This window comes from Chiloscyllium plagiosum, chromosome 1, assembly GCF_004010195.1.
Source record: "Chiloscyllium plagiosum isolate BGI_BamShark_2017 chromosome 1, ASM401019v2, whole genome shotgun sequence".
NCBI classification, from domain to species: Eukaryota; Metazoa; Chordata; class Chondrichthyes; order Orectolobiformes; family Hemiscylliidae; genus Chiloscyllium; species Chiloscyllium plagiosum.
Window position 1 is genome coordinate 55,469,237 of NC_057710.1, and position 22,653 is coordinate 55,491,889.

At 40.5% G+C, this 22,653-nt stretch overlaps 1 protein-coding gene across 4 annotated transcripts in view; it reads right to left on the reverse strand.

Annotated features, from left to right (window-relative positions):
* npr3 (natriuretic peptide receptor 3) overlaps positions 1-22,653 on the reverse strand; it is an 81,229-nt gene that overhangs the window by 56,945 nt on the left and 1,631 nt on the right. For all 4 annotated transcript variants that reach the window (XM_043686845.1, XM_043686782.1, XM_043686933.1 and 1 more), the window contains exon 2: positions 3,077-3,199. In XM_043686845.1, coding sequence (XP_043542780.1) covers positions 3,077-3,199 — 123 coding nt within the window. The remainder of the gene's footprint in view (positions 1-3,076; positions 3,200-22,653) is intronic.

Below are 22,653 nucleotides of genomic sequence, written 5' to 3' on the forward strand. Positions count from 1 at the left end.
TTCTTTAGAGACCGCAATTTCCCTTCCCATGTGGTTAAAGGTGCCCTCCAACGCATCTCGTCCACACCCCGCACCTCCGCCCTCAGACCCCACCCCTCCAACCGTAACCAGGGCATCAGTGTGGACTTCAACAGTTTCCTCATTTCCCCTTCCCCCACCTCATCCTAGTTTCAAACTTCCAGTCCCCTTGACTTGTCCGGAATTGTCCGACCTGCCTAGCTGCTTTTCCACCTATCCACTCCACCCTCTCCTTCTCTGCCATTATTCCTGATGAAGGGCTTTTGCCTGAAACGTCGATTTTGCTGAAGCTCCTCGATGCTGCCTGAACTGCTCTGCTCTTCCAGCACCATTGATCCAGAATCTGGTTTCCAGCATCTGCAGTCATTGTTTTTATACTGAGACTGTTAGCCAGCATCTCCTGAGAAACTGAAACAGAGATGTTGAGGAAGGGAAGGGAGGAGTCAGAGATGAACTGGGTGAAAGTTTAAGCAGAGAAATTGGAAGCAAAATTGATAAGTTTTTCCATTTCCAGATGAGAGAGGAAGCAGCAGTGATGATATCATTGATGTACTCGAGAAAGAGTTATGGGGGTGCGCATCCAAATGGGACTAGAGCAAAATATATTGCGTCTGAACATAGAAAACAGAATAAGAACAATACAGCGCAGAACAAGCCCTTCGGCCCTCGATGTCGTACTCACCTGTGAACTAATCTAAGCCCTACACTATCCCATCATCCATGGGCTTATCCAAGGAATGTTTAAATCTCCCTAACGTGGCTGAGTTAAGTACATTGGCAGGCAGGGCATTCCACACCCTTACAACTCTGACCCCTCGTACAAGCTGATGTCATCATCCGAGGAAAATGACTCTCACTGTCCACCCTATCTAATCCTCTGACCATCTTGTATGTCTCTATCAAATCCCCTCTTAGCCTTCTTCTCTCCAATGAGAACAGACCCAAGTTCCTCAGCCTTTCCTCATAAGACATTCCCTCCAGATCAGGCAACATCCCAGTAAATCTCCTCTGCAGCTTTTCCAATGCTTCCACATCCTTCCTGTAAAGGGGCGACCAGAACTATACACAATATTCCAAGTGTGGCCACACTAGCATTTTGTGTAGTTGCAGCATGATATTATGGCTCCGAAACACAATCTCTCTACCAATAAAACCTAACACACTGTGTGGCAACTTTCAGGGAGCCATGTACATGGACTACAAGATCCATCTGCGCATCCACACTACCAAGGATCTTTCCACTGACCCAGTACTCTGCCTTCCTGTTATTCTTACCAAAGTGAATCACCTCACATTTAGCTGCATTGAATTCTATTTTCCACCTCTCAGCCCAATTCTGCAGTTTATCCAAGTTCCCTTACAACACTGTCCACTGCTCCACCGACTTTAGTGTCATCTGCAAACTTACTAACCCATCCACCTATGCCTTTGTTCAAGTCATTTATAAAAATGACAAACAGCAGTGGTCCCAAAACGGAGGCACACCACTAGTTACTAGACTCCAGGCTGAATATTTGCCATCAACCACCACTCACTGTCTTCTTACAGAAAGCCAGTATCTAATCCAAACTGCTAAATCAACCTCAATCCCATGCCTCCACCTTTTCTCCAGTAGCCTACCATGTGGAACCTTATCAAAGGCTTTGCTAAAGTCCATGTACACCACATCAACTGCCCTACCCTCATCCACATGCTTAGTCACCTTCTCAAAAAACACAATGCTGTTTGTGAGATATGACCTGCCCTTGACAAAACCATGTTGACTATCTGCAATCAAACTGTTGCTTGCTAGATGCTTATAAATCCTATCTCTTATAATCCTTTCCAAAACTTTTCCTACAACACATGTAAAGCTCACTACTCTATATTTACCTGGGTCATCTCTTGAACAAGGGCATAACATTTGTAATCCTCAAATCCTCTGGTACTAAACCTGTAGACAATGACGACACAAAGATCAAGGTCAAAGGCTCCAACATCTCCTCCCTAGCTTCCCAGAGAATCCTCGGATAAATCCCATCCAGCCCAGAGGACTTGTCGACTTTCACTCCTTCTAGAATTGAAAACATCTCTTCCTTACTAATCTCAATCCTTTCTAGTCTAATATCTCATATCTCAATCCTCTCCTCGACAATATTCTCTTTTCCCAAGTGAAAGCAGATGAGAAATATTCATTTTGCACCTGTCCGATCTCCACAGGGTTCACACACAACTTCCCACTTCAGTTTTTGACTAGGAATAGGGCCAGTCATTCTTTTCTTCCTCACATACCCATAGAAATCTTTAGGATTCTCTTTTATTCTACCAGCTAAAGGCTGCTCATTTCCTTTCCTTGCTCTTCTTAACTCTCTCTTTAAATCCTTCCTAGCTAATCTAACTCTCCATCACCTCATCTGAACCATCCTGTCTCAACGTCACAAAAGCCTCCTTCTTCCACTTAACAAGAGATGCAATTTCTTTAGTAAACCATAGTTCCCTTACGTTATCACTTCTTCCCTGCCTGACAGGAACATACCTATCAAGGACACTCAATACCTGTTCCTTAAACGAGCTCCACATTTTGATTGTCCCCACCCCCTGCATTTTGCTATCCCATTCTATGCATCCTAAGTCTTGCCTAATCACATTATAATTACCCTTCCTCCATCTATAACTCTTGCCCTGTGGCATGTACCTATCCCTTTCCATCGCTAAGCTAAACGTAATTGAATTATGGTCACTCTCTTCAAAGTGCTCACCTTCCACGAAATCAAACCGCTGGCTTGGTTCATTACCAAGCACCAGATCCAGTGTGGACTCTCCTCTTGTCAGCCCTTCGACATACTGTGTCAGGAAACCCTCCTGCACACACTGGACAAAAACTAGAGTTATAGCATTTCCAGTCAATGCTAGGGAAGTTAAAGTCCCCCATAATGACCACCCTGTTCCTTACACTCTTATCATGAGTTGTTTACCTTTCAGAACCTATATCATAATAAAGAAAATAATCAGAGCTGAAATATTTGACATTACTAACATTGGATAATACAGTGGAATTCTTGTAAAGAAATGTAATTACCATATAGGCTGCTGTTGAAGAGTTCGATGTTAAAGAATACATAGTCTCCGCTGGTCATTCCCTGTTGATGTGCTGCAAGCATGATTTTCCTTATGGTCTGACTACTCGCACACATAATCACAACTGAAGGGAAAAAAATATATCGCTTTAGGAAAAGTGCAAACGTAATAAAGGCACATCTTCCAAACAAACGTTGGACGAATTAACAACTTCCCCATTGTCTGCTGATGATGTTAATTCATACAGAGCTATAGCTACACAGGTGCTCTCCCAAGTAATCATTCTTCAAATGAAAATATTCACAGTGGACATTGTCAATCTATTCAACTAAGGCATTACTGTATAAGAGAATGAATCTCAAGGAGTTAATGTACATGTTATGCTGGCTCCATCCATTCTATTGATGCCACACACCATCTTTGGGTGCGGCAAAGAACTCTATTCTAGTTTTTTAAAGGGAGCAGCTCCCTAGAGTATAAATAATTATGCCTGACCACATTTAGTTCTACTTATCATGCAATAAACATTTTTTTAATTTAAGAATAGTACCTTTTCTGTAAATACTTTCCAGTGATAGATGCTCTACCAGGAAGCACTAGGTAGGCCCAAGACAAAGCAAAGTCAAAGGAGGACTGGTGGCAATGAACAATCTCAAACAACCCTTTTCCAGTAATACCTGCTGCTCAAAATGATAAAAAGTACAAGGTGCATCTGGGGATAAACTGCAGCCATTACAACCTGGTCTGACTTTGTTCTCTTTCACTATCTGGAAATGCAAACTTTCCACTAAATCTCAATGAATAACTAACTGACAGAAGCAAGGAAACTTACTTTCTTCACTGCTTATGTTAAGAGGCAGCAGGAAGAATTTAACAGCTCTCAAAGCTGTTTGGAGATGGGTAGGGTTGGCCATTTCACTGGACACTATCACCATCCTGTCCAATGATTTTCCCAATATGGAGTCAATTCATGTATCGCCTTTCAGGCTGGACACTAATTAAGATGCTTAAATTACAAGTTTTCCATCACGAGGTGGGGGAAGGGGAAATGAGGAAGCTGTTGAAGTCCACATTGATGCCATGGGGTTGAAGTGTTCCGAGGCAGAAGAAGAGGCGTTCTTCTTCCATGCGTCTGGTGGTGAGGGAGTGGCGGTGAAGGAGGCTCAGCACCTCCATATCCTCGGCCCTATCATCATCCTGTCCAATGATTGACTCCATATTGGGAAAATTCATGTATCGCCTTTCAGGCTGGACACTAATTAAGATGCTTAAATTACAAGTTTTCCATCACTTCAAACTTATCAAGCTCAAACTTGGAGGCCAAATACAGTACATTTTAAGTATTTTGATTGACCTGCTTCAGAAGCAACTGACTTGTGGCAAAGCTTTCATTTTCTATTAACCCTGTGCATGACAAAGAATTCTTACAAAATCCTTACAATGCTGCAAGACCCAAATCTAAATTTATACTGGATAATGCATTTATTTATCTTTTTTTTCCTGCTTTCTCTACCCCCATAACAAAAATTAACCAAATAAAAATGTTTAACTGTAAGTATATAATGTACAAGAAGTAAATATATAGGTGTTATATTTTAAGTTAGCAATGCAACTAAAACAGATTGATTTGCAGAAAGATTTGTATGTTTATAGCATCTTTCATAATCCCCAAAGTACTTTGCAGCTAATGGAGGATATAATAAATTTAGAAACACAAAACTGAGTGTGTTGTATAAAAGAGCAACAACAATTTGACTTCAAGAAAATACTGCATTAGCTGTGATGCACTTTAGGACATGACCGGTCAAGAAAGACAATGCATCATTGGAAGTTCTTTCCTTTAACACACGTGAATGAAGCACTGCTGGTCTAGTCCTTTTCTTGTCTGTTTTAAAGTGCAAAGTTGTGTCAGTTCCTATATGAATCAACCACAGGACAAAAATAAGAATTTACAATTCCAGAGTGTCTTCAGCATTTAAAAAAAAACCTTAGAGAACCTTCTAGGGAATGGAGCAAACTTAACGTGGACAAATTCACAATAGATCAGTGTGAGGACAGCAAAATGAGGCAGCAGGAAGCTGGAGGTTGAAATAAAACAACGAATTGTGAGATGCTGGAAATCTGAAACAACAACAGAAATTGCTGGAGAAACTCAACAGGTCTGGCAGCAACAGGGTGACTGGACATGAAAAGTTAACTCTGCTTTTTCTCCACATATGATGTCAAACCTATTAAGTTTTTCATTGTGTTTTCAGATCATAAGGCTGAATTTTTTTAATTTACAGAATGTGGGCAGCAATGGTAACACTGTGGAACCCTGATTTTACATGAGAAGGTGGTGGGACCTCAATTACATTGTCAAGGTACATTCATTGTATTAGGAGGTGGAAGAGAGTTCCAGGATTTAGATACAGTAATTGAGAAGGAATGATGATATAATTCCAAGTCATGATGATGTGTGAGTTGGAGGTGAACCTGTAGATGGTGGTGTTACCATATATCTATTGCACTTGTTCCTCTAGGTGGTAGGGACTCTGGATTTGGAAAGTACTGTAGTAGGACCGTTTTACTGTGCATTCTAGGATGGTGTATACTGCTGCTACTATCAACCAGTGGCAGAGTGAATAATTGTTTCAATGGTGGTGACCAGGGGAGCTAACTTGCCCTGTTTGGTGATGAGCTTCTTCTGTGGTGTTGGAGCTGCACTCATTCAGGTAACTGGAGAATAATTTATCAAGTCCTAAGTTGTGTCTTGTTGATGCTGAAGGAGGAGTGAGAAGCCTGGTTACTCACTGCAGAATTCCTAGCCTCTGATATGCTTTTGCAGCAACAGTATTTATATGGCTCATACAGTTCAGTTTCTGGTCAATGGATGCCCCCTGGATATTAGTTGTGATAATTCAGCACTTGGGTGATGTGAATATATTGCCATTTATCGGCCCAAACCTGAATATTACCCAGGTTTTGCTGTAGACAGGCACAAACTGCACTATTATCTGCAAATGGAACAGAACACAGTGCTAACTTCAACAAACTTCGTCACTTCTGACCTTACAGTCACAGAAATGTAATTTATGAAGCAGCTGAATATGTTTAGGTTTAGGACAATAACTTTGAGGAACTCTTGTAGTTCTGGGCTACAATAATTGGCCTTTAACAATTACAGCCATTTTCCTTTGTCCTTGATAAAATATCAATCAGTGGAGAGAGTTCCCCAATCCCTGGACTGTACACTTGATCAAACACAAATCACAAAGATGGGAAACAGCAAGATGATCAAACTATTTGAAAGTGATGAGTAGAATTCTAAAGTTTTGTCTTAGAAAAAGGAGTAAATCAGGTTTATAATAACCAAGATAATAGAATATACACTTTAAAACTGAACAATAATCCAACATAGGTTAAAAACAGCAAATTGTTTCTCTCCTTCCTATGGCATTATATGAATGACTTTTTTTTTTCCTACATTTACAGGACTGAGTTAAAATTGTGTAATAACCTGACCTGCTTCTGAGTAGCAGCAAGAAATTTGATGATTCAGTACACATCTTGATGAAAAAAAACATTCCTATGTCATTCTTTCCACATCTATAACATCTACATTCTCTTCAGATTCTGACCAGCTAAAGCAAAGTCAGATTTATTATTTTGAATGATCGCATTAAATACCATGGATTTAATTCAACTGCCTCACAAAATGAGCAATATTATCACACATTTAACTTGAATGTTAATGTCAAGGTTAAAGACGATAAAGGGCAAAAAATTGTTCATGTATTTCAGAAAGAAAGGTTAGCATGGGGCATGCTGCCTTGTCAGAGGGTCTGCCTTTCAGATGAAGGTTTTAACTCAGTTGTTATCCAATCTCTCGAATGGACACAAAAAATGAAATGGCACCATTTAAAATATGTTTAGTTCCAAACAGTACTAAAACATATTGGAGCAGAAATTAGTCTTAGATGGTGATGAGAAGTATATGATTTTGAGGTAGGCACCCATTTTACACAGCACAGATTCCACTAACTTGAGTCGAACTGAATATCAGGCACTGAGCTTAACAGGTGAACAACCCAATATCAGCCATTTTGTATCAACACCCGAGGTGCATTTTGATTTCATTATCTTGCCACTTATGTTTGATTGATTTTTTTTGTACTTAGTTGCATGCATTACCAGTTGGTATAACAAGAACAACAGTGACTATGTAAACAAAATAATTCAAAGTAATTCCTCAGAGTTCTGAGGAAGGCTTACTGGAGCCAAAACATTAACTCTGATTTCTCTCTACAGATGCTGTCAGCCCTGCTGACCTTTCCAGCAACTTCTGGTTTTGTTTCTAATTTACAGCATCCACAGTTCTTTTAGTTTTTATTAAGATTTCAGATTTGACTGCTGAATCTTGGCTGAATTTGGTTTGGTTTTCTCAATAAGTTTGTTTTTGGAAAGTGCAAGACAAGCAAGTACAGCATTGGAGGAGGCAAGCGTTGAGTGATCTGGAGTTCCAGAAGGAGTGGGTAAGAAGTAAATGCAGCAGGGATAGTTCCTGAGCTAAAAACAATTGTGCAGAAAGAAGTCTGCTAGAAATCAAACAGTACAATAGTATTACATACCTCTGAACTTAAATCGCAGACAGTAAAGTTGCTAAAGTAAAGGCCACAGTTACATTGAGGGTGCTGAAAGAATGGGAAAATGGCTCTTGTTTTTGTGATGCTTGGTAAAATTATAATTTCCCTGCAGATAAGATGCTTGTGAGGTATTGGGAAGACACAAAGGTTAAGTTGGGTCCCACTAGCATATGTATGTGCAAGCTGATCCTGAGTTTCAAAATATGGTCACAAGCACATAAGTGAAGGTACTGGTAAATCAGAGAACCAATTTAAAGATGGCTGAGTCATGAACAGCTTCTCCTTCGACTGACTTCTACTTCAAGAGTGATGTCAACGGTTTGATTCATATTGAATGGGAGGAGACTTGAATGCAACATAAACACCAACATAGTGTGGTAATAGAGAGACTCCCTACAGTACGGAAACAGGCCCTTCAACCTAACAAGTCCACACCGACCCTCTGAAGAGTAACCCACCCAGACCCACTCCCCTACCCTACATTTATCCCTGACTAATGCACCTGATACTGGACAATTTAGCACAGCCAATTCACCTATCCTGTACATTTTTGGATTGTAGGAGGAAACCTAGGCAGACATGGGGAGAATGTGCAAACTCCACACAGTCACCCAAGGCAGGAATCGAACCGGGTGAGCCACCATGCTGCCTCAGTGTGGTTTCATCAACTACCTGTTTCTATGTTGTATGTTACATGTAATCAGATGTAAACTCACTCAATGTAAAGCTTTTCTAGAACAATCAAGCTGCCAGGCTGAGCACAATTCAGTTTCTTTAAATCACCAAGTTTGTGTGGTCACCCAAAGACATAATGGGCACATGCACTTTTAAATGGTAATGTAATATAACACTCACACATAATGCTTACTTGGTTATGGACCTGTCCTGACAGTAAATCCTGAACATTCATTTCAACCTTTCACCATTATTCAGCTTAACAAGGTGAACGTATCACCAAACCTGAAATAGCATTCTAATTGTTTGCACTGTATACTTGACTACCATTTATAGGGTTGATTTACTTTTCTTTCAACTCCTCCATTCTTGGGCCTGCACTCATTTTATTTCATCCTGACATTGTTACACTGATTTATTTTCATACTCAAAAGTTAACACAAGCACTATTACGCATTCCTTTTCTTTTGTCAACTAATTTATTTTGTTGACTCATCCATTAGGACAATGTTTTTCACTAACAATTCTTCTAAGCTCCAATCCACTACATTAAATATATTTCTTCTTGTTAGATTCTGATGAAACAATCACTATAACATGTACATCACTTTTGAGCACCATACTGGTGAAATATTCTCCATTTGCCTGGATGAGTACAGCTCTAACAACACTCAAGAAGCTTGACACCTTCCAGGACATAGCAGTCCACTCAACTAGCACCACAGCCACAAACATTCAATCCCTCTACCACTGACATTCAGTAGAAGCATTGTGCACCATCTACAAAATGTGCTGCAGAAATTCATCTAAGCTCCTTTTAATCAGCACTTTCCAAACCATCTAGAAGGACAAGAGCAGCAGATAAATAGGAATCCTACCACCTGCAAGTTCACCTCCAAGCCACACGCCATCCTGACTTGGAAATATATTGCTGTGCTTTCAGTGTCAATCAGTCAAAATCGAAGAACTGCCTCCCTAATAATATTGTGGATGTATCTCCACCAAACAGACTGCAGCAGTTCAAGGAGGCAGTTCATCACAACTTCTCAAGGATAGACAACAAACACTGGCACAACCAGTGATGCTCACATCCTGTGACTGAATTTTTAAAAATGAGTCCAACAAAGGTTCACAGATAAATGTTTTAAAATATTTAATGGGACTTAAACTAAAGTCAACATTTGCAGCCCCTGAGAAACAGTCATGAAGAGTATAGAGATGACAAGTTCAATTTATCTCCAACAACATTCTTTTTTGTTTACAGAAATAACTTTGATGAACAGATTCACTCCTGTTATCACATTCACCCTCTTTTGTTCAATACATGCCCCTATTCACATTATTGCTTCAGGTAAACATATCTGTTTTTTCTTTAGAAATCAAAAACAGCAAATGTGGAATTATTTTATTTTAAATACTGTTTGAAAGATGCCAGAAAGTAAAGAGATATGGAAGTAATCACATTTACAAAATAATTTGGTCAAATTGAGCTAGTTATGAAGACAGAAGAAAGATATGGCTATGGGCCTGGAAGACATTGCAGAAGAGCGAAGAATAAATTACATTGACATTATAGATTAGGGAGACAATGTCAAAGCACGCTCTATAGTCTGGTCATTTAGTCCAAACAAGATAAGGATACGTTATGAAGGACAAAAGCTAGAAGGACAAGGGCAATTGATACAAGGGAGCGCAATGAGTTGCAAGTTCCTCTCCATGCCACACACTGTCCATACTTGCTAAGTTTCTTCACTGTCACTGGGCCAAAGTCAGGAAACTCACACTAATAGTACTGTAAGTGTATGTACACCACATATACAGCAGCAGTTCAAAATGGCTCACCAGCAACTTTTCAAAGGCAATTAAGGATAGCATTGAATGTTGGCCTGGCCAGTGATAACCTCATCTGATGAACGAATATAATTTTTAAAAAGTTATTCTGGAAATTATGAGGCTAATTTACAAACAAGATTCAAGAAATTAATGTTTTCTTTTCCAGAGCAATGAACGAGCAAAAGCATAAGAAAATGGTTAAAGCAATTTAAGATTAACATAAGATGGAACTCAACAAGTTATTTATGTTAGAGAACGAGAATGGAGCTGGAGGATATCAGGACAAAATCTGGAGGCATCAATTGATATCAAAGATTTAAAAATGTCTGCAAGATAGTTAACATACAAAGCTAATACCCAGCTTTAATTTACAGGAGTAACTCAGAGCTAGAGAGCTCAAAACGATGCTCTTCTTGTGCTATGTGGGAAGTGCCCAAGCCATCATGCATGTAGAAAGTGTCTTTTTTTTGTTTCGGAGCTGGAGTAGGGACTGGGAACACTAGTAACCTTGAGTTGAAGAGTGTCATGGATACCACATACAGAGAGGTGGTCACAAACACAGGCAAAACATTCACAAGCAGGATGGGAACTGTTAACCACTGGGCAGTGTAGAAGTCTCTTCTAGCTATTTCCCTGCTAAGCAGGTATACTGCGTTGGATATTGGTGAAGGGAATAGCCTCTCAGCGGAAAGCAACAACAGCCAAATTCATTGCACCACAGTTTGCTCCTCCACTATGCAGCAAAACCTAGTGTGGAAATACAATAGGTAAAACTTATAAAGGATTCAACAGTGGCACGGTGGCACAGAGGTTAGCACTGCTGCCTCACAGCGCCAGAGACCCGGGTTCAATTCCCGCCTCAGGCGACTGTGTGGAGTTTGCACATTCTCCCAGTGTCTGCGTGGGTTTCCTCTGGGTGCTCCAGTTTCCTCCCACAATCCAAAAATGTGCAGGTTAGGTGAATTGGCCATGCTAAATTGCCCGTAGTGTTAGGTGAAGGGGTAAATGTAGGAGTATGGGTCTGGGTGGTATACGCTTCGGCGGGTCGGTGTGGACTTGTTGGGCCGAAGGGCCTGTTTCCACACTGTAAGTAATCTAATCTAATCTAATTGAAAGAGGAATAGATAGCCATTCCTGTGGCTACAAATAAGACTCAAGGACAGTATGCTTCCTCCCTGGTCCTAGGGTCAAGGATGCCTCACAGCAGCTACAGGACATCCTGGAAAAGGGAGACAACAGCCAGCCAGTGGTCATGGTACACATTGGTACAAGAACACACGTTTAAAATAAAGAATGAGGTCCTAAAACCAGAACATATGATGTTAAAATGCAAGTCAGAGTAGAAATAGCAGGATTTATCACATGAACTTGTGGTTAAAGAGATGGTGGAAGGTGGAAGGTTTTGGACTGGGGCACTGGGACTGGTTCTGGGAAGGTGGGATCAGTACAAACTGGGCGGGTTATACCTGAGCAGGACTGGGCCCGATGTCCTAGGGGAAAGTATTTGCTGGAATGGTTGGAGAAGATTGAAACTAAAATATCAATGGAATGGAACCTATGAAAGGAGGCAAAGGAAGGAGAATGGAGGACAAGAAAAAAAAAGACAGAAAGAGGAAGAAGCAAAGTGACAGGCAAAGAAATCAAGGATGATGCCCAAACAAGGAGCAGTGAAAAATAATAGGAATAGGAATGGGACTAGTAACATTAAAAAAAAATCAAGCCTTAAAGCGTTGTACCTTAATGTGCAGAACATTGACAATAATTTTGCACAATGGGATGGAAACTAATATGATATAGTTGGGATTATGGAGATATAAAGGCAGTGTGACCAGAGATGGGAACTGAATATCTGGGGTATTCATATTTAGGAAGGACAGACAAAAAGGAAAAGGCGGGGAGTCGCATTGCTAGATAAACAGGAAATTAATGTTGTAGTAAGGAAGGATATTAGCTCCGACAGTGTGAAATCTGTATGGATAGAGCTGAGAAACATCAAGGGGCAAGAACATCAGTGGGGGTTGTATATAAATAAGCAAATTGTAGGGGTGATGTTGGGAATGGTATAGTACAGGAAATTGGAGATGTGTGCAACAAAGGAACATCTGTCATTATGGGTGACTTTAATCTGCATACAGATTGAGCAAATCAAATTAGTAGCAATACTAAAGTAGAGGAATTCTTGGAGTGTATACAGGATGGTTTCCTGAACCAACACACTGAGGAACCAACCAGAGAACAGGCCATCCTGGACTATAAGTCATGTAACGTGAAAGTAATAATTTGCAATTTATTTTTGCAAGGTTCCTTGGGGGATGAGCGAGCAAAATATGATTGAATTCATCATCAAGGTGCAGAGTGACATAGATGATTCTGAGACTAGGTTCATTTATCTAAATAGAGGGAACTATGATGGTTGCAGACATGAGTTGGCTATGATAGATTTGGGAACATTATTCAAATGGATGACGGTAAAAAAGCAATGGCAAACATTCAAAGAGCACATGGTGATTTGCAACTATTGTTATCCCTGTTTATCAAAGTAAAATGGAAAAGTGGCCAATTATGTCTTAAATGGGACATTAGAGATAGCATTAGATCCAAGAAAGTGGCATACAAATTGGCCAGAAAAAAATAATAGATCTGAGGAATGGGAGCAGTTTAGAATTCAGCAAAACAGGGTGAAAGGACTGATTGAGAAAGGGAAAACAAAGTACCAGAGTAAGTTGTGGAAATATAAAAATTGACAATAATAGTTTCTATAGCTATGTGAAAAGAAAGAGATTGAAGTCAAATTAAGATTCCTTGCAAGCAAAGACAGTGGAATTTGATAGACTGCTTAATAAAGTTAGATCACATGGAATTCAGAGAGAGCTTGCCAACTGAATACAAAATTGGCTTGACAGCTGGAGACAGAGGGTGGTGGTGGAGGGTTGTATTCAGATTGGAGACTTGTGACCAACAGTGTTCCACAGAGAAAGGTGCTAGGTCCACTTTCATTTGTCATTTATATAAACGACTTGGATGAGAATTTAAGAGGCATGGTTAGATAGTAGCTGATACCAAAATTGGTGGAAAAGTCAACAGTGAAGAAGGTTATCTAAGATACCTTGATCAATTGGGCCAATGGGCTGCTGAGTTGCAGATGCAGTCCAATCTAGATAAATATGAGGTATTGCATTTTAGTACAACAAACAAGGCTAGGGCTATTACAATTAATTTTAGGCCTTGGGTAGTGTTGTAGAACAGAGGGACTTAGGGGTGCAGGTACATAATTCTTTAAAGTTTCTGTCACATATAGGTGGTTAAAAAGGCATTGTGCACATGTGCTTTCATTGCTCAGTCCTTTGAGTATAGGTGTTGGGAAGTCATGTTGAGGTTGTACAGGACATTGATGAGGCCTCTTCTGGAATACTCTGTCCAGTTCTGGCTACCCAGTTATAGGAACCATATTATGAAGAAGATGGAGGGGGTTCAGAAGAGATTTACCAGGATGCTATAAAGAAAGGCTGAATAGGCTGTGACTTTTTTCACCGGCGTGTAAGAGGTTGACAGATGACCTGATAGAAGTTTATAAAATAATGAGGGGTATAGGCAGAGTTAATTGTAGTTGTCTTTTCCCTAGGTTGGGGGATTTCAAGACTAAGGGACATATTTTTAATGTGAAAATAGTGAGATTTAAAAGACACATGGGTGTAATTTTTTTTTTTTTACACAGAGGGTGGTTCACGTGTAGAATGAACTTCCTTAGGAAATGGTGGACGTGGGTACAATTACAGTGTTTAAAAGACATAAGTACATGAACAGGACAGTACATGGAGGGATATGGGCCAGGTGCAGGCAGTTGGGACTAGTTCAGTTTGGGATTATGTATGTCATGGACTGGTTAGACCGAAGGGTCTGTTTCCATGCTGTATGACTTTAATTTTACACACTAATGTCATCGAATCATAAAGTGCATGGGATGAGGATAACCTACTGAGATGGATAAGATTAGTGCTAGGACTCCAGCCATTCATAATATATACCAACGATTTCAATGAGGGAATTAAATGTAAATCTCCAAATTTACAGATGATACAAACCTGAATGGAAGGGTAAGTTATGAGGAAAGTGCAGAGATGCTTCAGTGTGATTTAGATAATTTGAGTGAGTGGGCAAATGCATGGCAGATGAAATATAACATGGATAATGTGAGGTAGCAAAACTGGAAGGCAAATGATTATCTGAATGGCTGTAAGATCAGAGAGTGGAATGTAACCTGAGAATCCTTGTACACCGATCACTGAAAGTAAGCATACAGGTGCAGCAGGTGGTAAAGAAGGTAAATGAAATTTTGGCCTTCATAGCGAGAGGATTCGAGTACAGGAGCTTGCTGATATTATACTAGGCCTTGGTGAGACCAAGCCTGGAATATTAAACGCCTATTTGATCTCCTTCTCTGAGGAAGGATGTTCTTGCTATATACATGAAGTACAGCGAAGGTTTACCAAATCAACTCCTGGAATGGTGGAATGAACATATGAAGTGAGGTTGAATTGTTTAGGATTATAATCTGCTGCAGGTCTGGAAAGCATGGGGGCGGGGGCGGGGGGGGGTCACGTAGTAACTTATAACATCCTAACAAAAGGGTCAGTCTAAGGATACACAGTAACCAGATAAACAAAAATGTCTTCACCCGGGGAGGAGTAACTCTATGGAATTCACTATCACAGAAAGCATTTCAGACCAAAACGTTGTATGATTTCAAGAAAGTGTTGGATATAGGTCTTGAAGCTAAAGGGTTCAAAGGATAAAAGGGAAAAGCAGGAGCAGGTTCTCGAGTTCAAACATGATCATAATGAATGTCAAAGTAGGCTGGAAGGGCTACTTATGCTCCTGTTTTATATGTGTCGACAACATGCGTGTAGAGGAATGAGAAAACAAAACTAAGAGGATTACTTGTTTCTATATATTAATATTACTTGCATTCATCATCAAATAAATGTTTACCTTAATAACTCATTCCCTTGCCCCACTCCACCTTAAACTTCACATTAAAGAGAATGTGTAATTCGATTAAGATACTATTAAAAATATCTCTATCGAACAAGATATTTTCTGTGCTTTGCAACCAAAATGCTGGCAGTTGAAAGCAACTAGCCATAGCTTAGTCGTGAAAACAAGAAAATGTAGCTAGATCTTCTTGATTTTATTTGGAATCCACCAGATAATTCAATAAATGAAAATAGCAATGACAACGATAACAACTTATATTTATAACAATACTTTATCAGAATAAAATGGAACTTCAGGGGGGCAAATAGCAAACATTTTCACCAAACTACACAAGGAGACACTAGGAAATGGGACGCAAGATGGCAAGCTTCTTCAGCGTTGTTGGAGCTGCACGCCTCAGACAAGAAGGGAGTATCCCATCACACTCCTGACGGGCCTTGCAGATAATGGACAGGCTTTTGAGAGTCACGATATGAGTTACTTACTGTGGTACTCCTGGCCTCTGACCTGCTGTTCTCGGCACTGTGTTTATGTGGCGAGTCCAGTTGAATTTCTGGTCAATGGCAACCCCAAGAATGTTGACAAACAGGAGGTTCAGCGATGGTAACACCATGAATGTCAAGGGGTGGTGATTACATCAGCTCTTATCGGAAATAATCAATGTCTGACATTTGTGTGAGGCCAAATGTCACTTGCCACTCATCAGACCAAGCTCAGACATTGTGCAGATCTTGTCGCATTTGAACTTGCTTCTGTATCTGAGGAGTCATGAATGGTGCTGAGCATTGTGTAATCATTGGTGAACATCCCCATTTCTAGCTTATGACAAAGGGAAGGTCACTGATGAAGCGCCTGAAGGTGGTTAGACCCAGGACACTACCTTGAGGAACTCCTACAGAGATGTCCTGGAGCTAGGATGACTGATCTCCAACAGCCACATCTATCTTCCTCTGTGCCAGGTCTGACTTCAACCAGCAGAGAATTTGCCCCCGATAACAAAACTGGAATCAGTGGGTAGAGGTCCTTGATGCCACACTCGGTCAAATGCAGCCTTGATGGCAAGGAGTGTCACCTCACCTCACCCTCTGGAATTCAGCTCTTTTGTCCATGTTTGAACCAAGGCTATAATGAGGTCCAGAGCTGAGTGGCCCTGGCGGAACCCAACCTGGGCATCACTGAGCAGGCTATTGCTGAGCAGCTACTGCTTGATAGCACTGTTGACACTTTCCATCATCTTAATGATGATCAACTTGAGACTGATGGGACGATAAGTGGCTAAGTTGGATTTGTCTTGCTTCTTGTGCACAGGATAAAACTGGATAATTATGCACATTGTTGGGTCAATGCCATATTTTGTAAATATAGTGCAAGAGCTTGGCCAAGTACATGATAAATTCTGGAGCACAAGTCTTCAGTACTATTGCCATTATATTGCCAGGGCCCATAGCCTTTGCTGTATCTAGTGCCTCCAACCATTTCTTAATGTCATTTGGAGTAAATCCAATTGGCTGAAGATTGGTATCTGTAATGTTGGGGACCACTAGAGAAGGCCAAGATGGATCATACCCAGGGATGGTGATGATGGTGTCTGGGGCATTATAAGGTATGACTATGGCCACTATGTTGCCAGGATCCATAGCCTTTGCATTATCCAGTGCCTCCAACCATTTCTTAATATATTACAGAGAGAATCAAATTGACTGAAGACTGGTAACTGTAATGTGAATTGAGTATGGCCATGTCAGGCTGTTGATTGACTAGTCAATGAGCTAGCAGTCCCAATTTTGGAACTAGCCCCAATATGTTATTAAGAAAGACTTAGCAGGGTCAACAGGGCTCTTTCTGCTGGGGTATTTTACAGTGTATAGGTCGATGCCAACTGGTCATTTCTTTGTTTTGAACTCAAAGTGATTGATACAGCTGAGTGGCCTGCTTGGCCATTTTGAAGGACAATTGAGAGCTAACCACATGTCTATAGGTCTTGAGTCACTTGTCTGCCAGACTGGGTGAGAATGGCAGATTTCCTTCCCTGAAGGACATTAGTGAACCAGACAGGTTTTTCTGGCAATTGAAAATGGTTTCATCATCAGTAGATTCTTAATTCTAGATTTTTAAAAATATTGAATCCAAATTCCACCATCATGCAAGTGAGATTCAAACCTGCATCTCCAGAAATTAGCTGAGCTTTCTGGATTTATAGCTGAGTGATAATATCACTAGGCTATTGTAAGATAGGCAGAGCAGAGATGTGAATGTGTTTTCAATTATATGAGGTGGAAGACTGCCCAAGAACATTGAAATAAACATCCCTAAATTTACTGTCTTTATATTAGTAAGTAGATTGCATTAGACAATAGATAATAGGTGCAGGAGTAGGCCATTCAGCCCATCGAGCCTGCACCGCCATTCAATATGATCATGGCTGATCATTCCTAATCAGTATCCTCTTCCTGCCTTATCTCCATAACCCTTGATTCCACTATCTTTGAGAGCTCTATCCAACTCTTTCTTAAATGAATCCAGAGACTGGGCCTCCACTGCCCTCTGGGCATTAGTTCTAACTAAACATTGTCTTCCTAATAATTCACAACAATACATCATGCTGTTAATAAACCATTTGGTAAAAACTTTTTCATATTATGTGCACTACTTTCCATTTATGACTCAGAGTGGAGATTACAAACTAGTTTGGTTAAGATTAGATTCCCTACAGTACAAAAACAGGCCCTCCAACCCAACAAGTCCATAGTGACCCTCCAAAGAGTATCTCACCCAGACCCATTGTCCTACTCTATATTTACCCCTGACTCATGCACCAAACACTCGAGCAGTTTAGCATGGCCAATTCACCTGGCCTCTGGGAGGGAACCAGAGCATCTGGAGAATACCCATGCAGACACAGGGAGAATGCACAAACTCCACACAGACTGTCGCCCGAAGCTGGAATCGAAGGTGGGTCCCTGGCACTGTGAGGCAGCAGTGCTAACCACTGAGCCACTGTGCCACCCAACATGTTAATGTGTTATGAAAATTACATATACATTGCCCAAGCAGCTGAGGCGAAGGAGAAGGAGCAAGAAGACATTGTTTGCATTGTGGTCTCCAGGAAGCTGTCAAGGTACTCGACAAGTGACCGGCTCACTTGCATGCCTGGGCAGCCAATTGTGATGAGACACAGTATGTTGAGTTGGTAGAAGCACTCTGTACTGAGCGTGGGATCAACCTGATGAAGGTTGATAACAATAAGAAGGTTGGTGAATGGGTAGGTCTGTGAGAAACAGACCAAGAAGTGAAGCTCCACAAGATTGCAGGCTGTGGCTGTGGTGTTGTTATCAAGGATTATGGCAAAGATTCTCAAGCCAAGGATGTTTCATAAACAAAATGAAACTTTTTTAAAACAGAGGAAGAAGAGACAACCAACACAATGCCCTTCTGGCTGGAAGGTCATTGATTGGCTCTTCTGATTGCAGCAACAAGAAGCTTCAACCCAACTCCACATTCAGCACAGGTCTAACATCCTCATAATCTCTCTCAGACATAATGCTGAAGTGTAATCATCATAAACAAATATGCGAAACCAAATTTATCAATTAAACGATCCAACATTCCCAAAAAGGCCAACCAATTACCCTTGTGCATTCCCTTCATGTCAATATGTTTTTGTCAGTTTTGTGGACAGGACATACCTGGGCAATTTTCCACATTGCCAGGTAAATGCTAATATACTTATGTTAATTCTGGAACATAATTCTTCTGTACAGTTACTGAATGTTGTCAGGACCCATTGTCTTTGCAGCATCCAGTGCCATCATGCCACTTCTTGATATCAAATAGAGCTAATCAACTTGCCCGAGGACTGGTATCAGTGCTGCTAAAACCTCAGGAGAAGGCCAGGATGGACCATCCATTTGGCACAGCTCACTGACAGTTATCAAAAATGTTTCAGTCTGGTCATTTGCACTAAGTGCTGGACCTCCCTGTAATTACAGATTCAGATGTGATTCACAACCATTCACAGACGGATTTGGAAGGATTTCAGAATTTTAGTCTGATCCATTGGCTGTGAAATTGCTTCACTGCACCAAGCATTTGTGTGTGAATTGACACCAGATCTTTTCATTTTAGATGATCCTATTGAAGTCTTCAACTGTATTCCCTGCAGCAGTAACATGTGCAACATACTGCTCTCATGATCTGTTACCTAAACTACAATTACCCCTTGCCTGGCTGTAGGCTACACAAGTATCTCAACACAGTGCCTCACCATGTCCAGATTTTAACTCCAAGTTCACACATAAATTTTCATTTGTCTCTTGTACATCTTTCACTGCTTTCTCTTCAAAGAGTATCTGGTCAAGTTGCTGGTTTTGGGAATCCGAAAGTAGAAATTCACAGGGTATTGTTGCATTGAGAGAAATGTGCATGCTTAAAGCATCTGCTACTAGTAGATCTGAAGAGGTTGTTGGACAAAGGGATAAATAAGATGTGAGAAGGAGGATCACAAATCAGCATACTGCCGTCTTCAAAGTTTTCAGCGTAACCAGTAGCCCCACCATGTCCAATGATGGCGACGACCATCTCCTTCACCACAGTAAATATGTACAACCATGCTTGTCCCTGTCAGCCAGGGGCTGCTGCACCCTCTTGTCCTGCAAGGGAGATGGAAGTGTGCCAGATAAGGCAGATAAGTAGTTGGATTATATGGGTTATATGCCTGTCATGACTGCATAACTGGTAAAGTGTACAAGTTATGCAATGTCGTGGTGATGCTAAGTATGTGATGGTGAGGCAAAGATATGAATGTTACATATGAGTAGTGGTTATTAGGAATCATCATGGGTGAATGGAAAGGTTGCCAGTGCATTAAGCAGTGTACAAGGCTAGTAGTTGTTGGGGTTAGACCACAGGCAATCAATACAACAGCTATTTTCTTCCATTGCTTTCATACCAGCTATCTGGGCAGGGCCTCTTGACGCTCAGTGGATAAGGCATTTCTCTTCACCTCATATGTTGGGCAGACAACCTTGATACATGCTCTCTGACTGGCTGCAACACTGTCTGTTGTTTTTCATGCTCAGTCTGCCTTTTACAGCCACATCCAGCACCTGTTACAGTCTGAATGCAAGTGGTATGACCAGACATTAATAGTGCAAGTTAATTATAATGAGTACTAAAGTTTTTGTGATTTTTGATCCATTGCTGAGCTGAGTTAAATGTAAAGTCACTGAGTCCCAGAGGGTTACATGAGAGAGAAAGAGAGAGAGAGAGAGAGAGAGAGAGAGAGAGAGAGAGAGCACTAGTCATGAGTTTAACCTGATAGTCATCAGGCATCATGCAAGGGGTGAGGTTGAGAAAGTAGGACCTTCATGGTAACGTCAGCCAGTGAGTGGACTTATTCTGTGCTGTTGCCATCACCCTGCAGCGCACCCTGCATCCAGCAAACTTTGCAAATGGACCCTTAAACAGTATTTAACACTGGTTTCACACAACATTAATGAAACAAAGTCTATGTGCTGCCCACATTGAAAGGAAAGTGAGTGTATTAAACACTCTTTTGTTCAGATGGGGGTCAAAGCAATTTGGATTTTTGAAGTTTTGGTGCTCTAGTCTGCAAAATATGCAAAGTGGATGAATGAACCAGCAGAAAATAAATGATGAAGAAATGAATAATATATGGACTAATTGAAAATAGTTAACAATGCAACAATCATGATTTCATATATATCTCAGTTTGAGTAACTTTAAAGTAATATAAATTTTCAATTTTAGCAAACTCCTTATTGAGATTGTTTTACATTTCATGTCAATACATCTTTAAAGAATAAAGCAATATTAGAAAGTCTGAGTTCTGTTTATCGCATTACTCAGTTCAAAGTTCACAACAATGATCAAAGCCAAGCAACACGACAGAGATGAACCTTTAGATGAATTTAGTTCAATTATTTAAAGCAGTAGAGAGGTCCCTGAATTATCTTTGAAACTATGATAATTTCCCAGAGAAGAGGTGGGTACAATTACAACATTTCAAAGATTTGGACAGGTACATGAATAGGAAAGTTTTAGAGGAACATGGACCAAATGCTGGCAAATTGGACTACTTCAGTTAGGATACCTGGTTGGCATGGAGTTGGACCAAAGGGTCTGTTTCCTTTCTGTATTACTCTATGGCTCTATGTTTAGTTGCTGTTCTGTAAACTGGGAAAGCACTGATTATATTAACAGTGAAGAAAATATGCTGTTTTATTACCCCTCCACATATTTGCTCTGGCATCCATGCATATTCTGAGCACTTCTCTACCTTGTGGTAATTTATTTTTACAAATGATTCTTTACTTTGGTTTTCCACACCCTATTTTTCAACCTTTCCTTAGTAGACAGGCAGGAAGCTGGAAGAACACAGAAAACATCAAGAGATGGGGAAGTCGACATTTTGGGTATAATTCTTATTCAGGAATGGAGTTTCCTTATCAGTATGAATCTATGCTCTGTTATTTCCCAATTAAGGCCGAATTGTTGATCACAATTACCCACATCCTGCATGTCACAAGTTTTACAGGACCCCAGAAATAAAAGTAAACACTAAACATTCTAGTCTGTGTTTTAAATCAAGTACAACACACACACACACACAAAGGTCAGCCTCAATCCAGTCAAGTCCATCCAGCTGGATATACTTAACTGCAACAGTTCTGCAAAACTCTTACCGCTCGTGAATTGCTCGAATATCAATGAATTTTCAAATAAGGATCTAATTGTGCTTGACCAGTTGACTTAAATACATTGTCAAAAGTGTAGCGCTGGAAAAGCACAGCAAGTCAGGCAGCATCCGAGGAGCAGGGGAATCGACGTTTCGAGCATAGGCTCTTCATCAGGAATTCCTGACCGGCTGTGCTTTTCCAGCCCCACACTTTTTGACTGTGATCTCCAGCACCTGCAGTCCCCACTTTCTCCGAGTTAAATACATTGTCAGTTTTGATTTGTAACAGTTTCGATTCTCACGTTATGTTTTGCATTAACAATACTGTAGATATTGCAAACTAGACTCTCTCTTCCGAAGTGCTGAGTTTTACAAGGTGCACGTTTGGTGAGGATTATAACTTTAATCCCTCCTTGCTTAAAGAGTGTCCTCCAAACTAGCACAGTTGAAATCACTGAATAATCCACAACGTTTATCTGGAATAAGATGTAGACAAGGATATCAAAACTGTCTGTTATTAGCAACAGGCTTAAGTAAAAAGACTTGCATTTATATAGCATGACCATCAGACATTTCATAGCCAATGAAGTACTTCCGAAGAGTACTGATCATATACAGGTAAAGCAGAGAAGTACAACACCTATTCACAAACAGCAATGTGATAATGATCGGACAAGCTGTTTTTGTAATGTCTGATGAAATGATAAGTATTGGCCATGTCACCAATCTAACTCTCTTGCTCTGCCCCCAAAC